The sequence below is a fragment of the Zerene cesonia genome, chromosome 11 (genome assembly GCF_012273895.1).
Source record: "Zerene cesonia ecotype Mississippi chromosome 11, Zerene_cesonia_1.1, whole genome shotgun sequence".
Taxonomy (NCBI): domain Eukaryota; kingdom Metazoa; phylum Arthropoda; class Insecta; order Lepidoptera; family Pieridae; genus Zerene; species Zerene cesonia.
Window position 1 is genome coordinate 5179021 of NC_052112.1, and position 6000 is coordinate 5185020.

General features: G+C 38.6%; 1 protein-coding gene across 8 annotated transcripts in view; it reads right to left on the minus strand.

Annotated features, from left to right (window-relative positions):
- LOC119830256 (E3 ubiquitin-protein ligase TRIP12) overlaps positions 1 to 6000 on the minus strand; it is a 33850-nt gene that overhangs the window by 10345 nt on the left and 17505 nt on the right. For 7 of the 8 annotated variants that reach the window (XM_038353204.1, XM_038353202.1, XM_038353206.1 and 4 more), the window contains exons 7-17: positions 5328 to 5445; positions 4945 to 5018; positions 4760 to 4856; positions 4188 to 4406; positions 3821 to 4011; positions 3203 to 3391; positions 2701 to 2849; positions 2238 to 2373; positions 1838 to 2002; positions 1148 to 1322; positions 438 to 659 (exon numbers count right to left, since the gene is read on the minus strand). In XM_038353204.1, the coding sequence (XP_038209132.1) occupies positions 438 to 659; positions 1148 to 1322; positions 1838 to 2002; positions 2238 to 2373; positions 2701 to 2849; positions 3203 to 3391; positions 3821 to 4011; positions 4188 to 4406; positions 4760 to 4856; positions 4945 to 5018; positions 5328 to 5445 (1735 nt within the window). The remainder of the gene's footprint in view (positions 1 to 437; positions 660 to 1147; positions 1323 to 1837; positions 2003 to 2237; positions 2374 to 2700; positions 2850 to 3202; positions 3392 to 3820; positions 4012 to 4187; positions 4407 to 4759; positions 4857 to 4944; positions 5019 to 5327; positions 5446 to 6000) is intronic. The other variant, XM_038353208.1, reaches the window with a different exon arrangement.

Genomic DNA, 6000 nt, shown 5'->3' on the forward strand with positions numbered 1-6000 from the left:
CTATAAGGGATCACCGTAGCCAAAATTGTTTCTAAGACCATGTTGGATGATAACAAATTATAGATATCGACATCATACTTATACACACCTCTTTTGCGTGGGGGGGGTTAAAATCATTACATGACAATACTGACAATACTGCAATCCATTATAATAATAACATCAAATTTAAATGCCTCTACCCATTTTCTGTTGCTGGTTATCTTGAACATAAAATTTGACATATTGTAAGTATATTATTGTTAGTGTACTTGTCAAGCCCTTTCATTTGATATCCATATTGAGGGCGTTGTGAAATAAGAAAGTTAATAAAATAAAAAACAGTAGATGATCTTGAAATGGCTCAATGGCTATCATCACATATCTACGAAACTCGCACTGAAGTCACTATTAATACAAAAAAAAAAGCATTCAACACAAGGGTTGTGCGCACTAACCAGGCGCGTGCGCATCGGCGGCGGCGGCGGCGCCGGGCGCGCTGGCGGGCGGCAGGCGCTGCACGGGGCGCGCCGTGCCCGTGTGGTCGTTGAGCTGCTGCATGGCCGTCAGGTCGACGGTGTACGAGCGGCCGAGCGTCGCCAGGCACACCTCCTCCTCGCCCGCCGCCGCGCCCGCCTCCAGCGCGCGACATTCTGCCCAAGAATAACATCTCCATACACCTGTGTGATCATAATTTTTGCGTAAACATTATATTTGTTCTGAGTGTGATGCTTTTGAGATACATTTAAGGTTGGAGGGACTCAACAAAGATCAATTATAAAAAGTAAGGCAATAACAAATAATATAAGAGTATATAATAGAGATAGGCTATTTATAGTATTGATTTTAAAAACAATAAGTTTTGTATAATATTTAAGAATAAATACTGTTAAAAAGTTGTTGTTCTATTTTAATCAATATCCTAAAAACGAAGGAGATTGTCATTCACTGTATTTTTTTTTATCGATAACGCCGTTTTAACTGATCTACGTGATTTTTTTTTTATTTTTGACAGGAGAAATTTTATTATTTGGCCCCATTTGGTGCCATTTTAGAATTTTGAGTGATACCTCCCTCACGTGTGCCGTGGTATGTTTGTAGAAACAATTATGTTATTTGTATTCAATATTTATATTACATTACAATTTAATTATAATTTAAGGTATACCTCTATCATCCCTCCATTGCCACTGGGCGCCACGCTCGTTGTTAGCAGACCAGGGCCGGTCGAGATGCGCATCCACTGAGAATATACCATCTGTCGGCAGTCTTGGCATCAACTCGCCAATCAGGCAAGTTATTTCGTAAAGTTCTTGTGGAAGCCGTGGTAGAAGTTCAACTTGCTGCGAACGAAAAATTATAAATTGTTAAAATAGATCTAAAAAGTCTGTATTACTATATAACCTTAGTAAATGGTTATAAGACATGGATAAAAATAAATAAGGATAAAATATGTTTGATGTATTAAAAGTAATATGCATATTTTCATATTGACTTCTATTTCTCCTATCTTTTTAAAACTAAAAACCACTACCAAAGCTATATCAAGTTGTATATAACTACCGATGTATTTCAATTAAAGGCTATAAAATTTCATGCAATATTAAGGGTCTCATCAAAACGTGAGATTTTTTCTAAATAGAAGTATCATTTTTTTAAGATAGCGCAAGCAAATTATCAGGTGGGTCAACTGATGTTAAATAGCCACCAGCGCCTATAAACACTGTTAAACAGAAGCTTCGCCGGCCTTTAAGCGACGTTTACGCTTTTCATGAAGGCCCCAATGTCACAATTGATCAGGAATACCGCAAGATATCATAATATAAAAAATGTTAGTTATCAAAAACCGTTCCCATACCTCATGGTGCACGGTGGAGCCGGTGAGCAGGCACAGCAGCGTGTCGGCGATGGAGCGCGAGTGCAGCGCGAGCGCGAGCTGCGGGCACGCGGCGCACATCACCCACAGCAGCCGCAGCACCGTGATGAACGTGTTGCCGGATATCAGCGGCGGCTGCACCACCAGCTGGGAATTGTTCATGTTTATGTATATGAAGCATCAAGCAAACCATGTTACTGCCATAATCAGGTAAATCCAGCATGCTATGTATACTAAGAAAAATATGATATAATTTAAAATTATAAACTAGACTACGAGCTATGTTCGGTGTTTGAGACAATGAATGGTAACCAAAATAAGTAACAGTTAATAATACGAAAAACGTTATAAAGCTAACTTAAACTTAATTTCATATACTTACAAGCTGTTGCAAGTTGGTAAGCAATTCAGGTGTGGCAATTTCCTGTAGACGAGCTGGGTCATGTTGAAAGCTATCGACGAGCCGAGAAAACGCCAAACATACGCACTCCACCGACTTCTTGTCTTGAATTGTCAGTCTGGTTCAAACACATTTTTGGTTGCATAAATAAAAATTAAAATCTTCAAACTTTTAGAAAATTATGTGTAAACTATAAATACTCTTAAATGTACTCAACGTGTTGTTTTGAAACCGCATAGATCATTTAATTTTTAAAACTAATAAGATTAAAAACTCACTGCACTGCACTCTGTATTATGTAAATTACAACAGAGTAAAAATAATGTAAATTTTAAAGTAAATAAGAGAGTTTGTGCCAAGAATTGTGCCAATAAATTAATTATCTCAAAAAATTTACATTTGTGAATGAATAAGTACCGAATTATACGAAACTAATATTATTTACCTGTTAGCGAGCAATTGAAGTGAGTCCCTTACTAGATGAAACTCATCAGGAGTGAGATTCTGACAGCAATTTGCTGTGATGGACAGCGCCGCGCGTTGCGCGTTGATCGAGAAGAAGTCCAAGTATGTAAGACACGCTGATACTCCACGCTGCGTTATACATTTTATATTTAAATCATATGCAAGTAAATTATGAACAGTTCGAACGCGATAGTTATTTTAGAGGTTAAAATATTACGTCAGATGAAGAAGAAGAGGTTAATTTTTATCAAAAATCACATATATTTATTATATTTAATCGTTTCAACGTTCACAGAGTCAACTTGACGCCGAATTGTTAAAAAAAAAAGTTAAAGGGCGCGTTATTAGCGCGCGTCAGAGCGCTATCTGACAAAGCCATTAAAGCTTTTGAGCGAAACCGAAGTCAATATTTTATTTCTTATTATTATGTCAAAAGTATAATTGATAGTAGTTACTTAATGTCATATTTAATCTGTACTCACCGCTTGCAATATGGCTTTGGAGTGTCGTCTCGACAGCATATCCAGCGCGGTAAGACTCTGTTCAGCGACATCCATGCAAGTGATGGCTTGCAGTTTATCGAGGAATGCCGGTACTGCTAATGCCACTGCTCCGCTGCTGCGAGGCAGAGCCTCCAACATGTAGGTCAGCGCACGGCACGCGTGATTCATCTGTTTTATTTATTTGATTTTTACTATAATAAATTGTATGATATAATTAAAATCTTTACTAATAATTTAATTCTTAAGAGTTATTTTGTTTGAAATTGCTTATCTCAGGAACTACTGGCCCAATTTAAAATGAATGAGCATTAATTAGGATATAAAAGTATATGTAATCTAGAATAGTAGATCAGTATTAAATCATATTTTATAGAACACGGTTCTTTAAATAACATATCCTCCTTTCACAAAAATTGTTTCACCATTGGTATGTAGATGATCCCTGAGTTCCATATACTATATATGGACCATACACGAAGCTGTGTGTTAATTTAAGTTATTGACTAGCTTAAACAAATAATGTTTCAAAAGACATTATTTCCAGAATAACATGTACGAATATTGCCAATGCACCAAATACCAGCATCAATATCTCACCATATCAAAGTTGTGTTCAGCAGCGAGCAGATTAACGAGTGCGGGCACAACTTGCCGCACCGGGAAGCCGGCGAGCGTATCCTCGTTGCCCATCACGAGCAGTTGGCACATCTCGATGACGGCCTGCAGCTGCTGCCCTTCGTCGCCGGTCGCTTGCAACCCGGCCAGCAATTGGGCTGCTTTCGATGCCGCTGTGGGAAAGGTCTTTTTTTTTAGTCTTAATCCCTTCAGCGCGGTATTTATACTTCATATTTTTCCCCAAATACTGCTGACATATATTTAAATCCAACTTAAAAATCCGTCTTTATGTGTCGGAGATTGAAAACAATGACTAATCAAATAACATTTTAAATATTTGCTGACGTACCCGAGTTGGCGGTGACGGTCCGGTGCAGCAGATGCTGCATGCGCGGGCCGAGCGCGCCGAGCAGGTGCGGCGGCAGGCCGCGCGCCTCCAGCAGCGCCTGCAGGCGGCCCACCTCGCCCTCCTCCGAGGAGGACTCCTCCGCGCCGCCCGCGCCGCCCCCGCCCCCGCCGGCCCCACCGCCCGCGCCGCCCGCGCTGCACTCCTCCGCCGGCGATGATGCTGCACCCATACACATTACATATTACATATATATTATAGAACATTCTGTACGAGCATTGATTGATGGCTCTATATATATCTACTCGAACAAACAATGAAAAGCTCGAGAATTTGTGACTGTGAAAATGCCAAATTAATTAACCATTTATTAGCATATATATATGAAAACATAGTAAAGAACCTGTATATCCAACAACCGAAAATACGATGATACAATATGACATCTGCTATGGCACTTGGCCAGCATTATGGATATCTGTCTGGGTATACAGACATAGATTATGTGACACTAAAATTAAAATCTAAATGCAAGATATGTCACTATGCCTATTTAAACTAAATATTTAATTTACCTTTGCCCTTGGGCTTTGCATCATTTGAAGCGTTATCAGGCATAGATACCGCTGAAGCTGACACCGGCGGCGTAGATGATGTTGACGCTACAGCACCCTGTTAACAATAAAGTATAAATATTTAATTACATCAATAATATAGATAAAAACTGTATAAATAAATAAATAATTATAAATTCGCTTACCGTGGTTACTGCCTGGGAGTGAGACCGGCTGGACGAACCACCAGTGCTTGCGCACGAACCCAGAGTGCCTTTACCTGAATAAGAAAAATTAATTATAAAATTCTGTACCTACAAACATATGCAGGTTACACTGAAATTTTACCTTTATTTAAAAAATATATTTTTTTCCATCAAGCATTAGAAAAAGTTTTAGGAATCAGTTTGGCAGGAAAGTATGTAGGACTGTACAAGAAAAAAATATAATTTTGATAGACATTTATAGACGTGCTTCATAATATGATAGGATCAATGGAATCGATCGACGATTGGCGGTCGTATCTAAGAAAAATAAAAATATCATGTTTAATAAATATATTTTATTATATTAAAAGCGTATATGTTACCCCTCTTGTCCCTGCGCGCGGAGGAAGATTGCGCGTGCGGTTGCGGCTGCGGCATGTCGCGCGCGCGCGCACGCCGCCCGCTCACCGCGCTGCTGCCCGCGTCCTCGCCCCCGCCCGACTGCGAAAACGATAACTCGTTAAAATTGTCAAATATACGACACTTTTGAGTTTTAGTAAATATTATCTTATGCTAAATATACATTTTAACGATGCACGATAATAAAAAAGTTAAGGGTATCTCGTGAAAAGCTCATTACATCGACAAATTTTCTACATAGATATGTAATTACGGTCAATATCCCGCTTCAATTCTGATAATGAAGAATTGGAAAAAGGCTTTTTAAAACTTAATCTTCGGATGATGAGAATCTGGACAATACAGAGTGGTTCATCTGAATACAGATTGGAGAATAAAAGAAAATTTTCTTTTATTTTCCATTCCATTTTAAAATTAGCCTATTAAATAGTCAAGTATGAATATGTGAGGACTGCAAAAAGCCAATTGCAATAAGTTAATAAGCAAATATTATTTTGTATATATTATGCTAGGATATAACTATATATATTATACTAGGATATAACTGTTATAAAGAACTTAAACTAGCTGTGACCCGCGGTTGAAACCGCGTAAGTCCGTATCCCGTAGGAATATCGGTATAAAAAGTGCCTATGT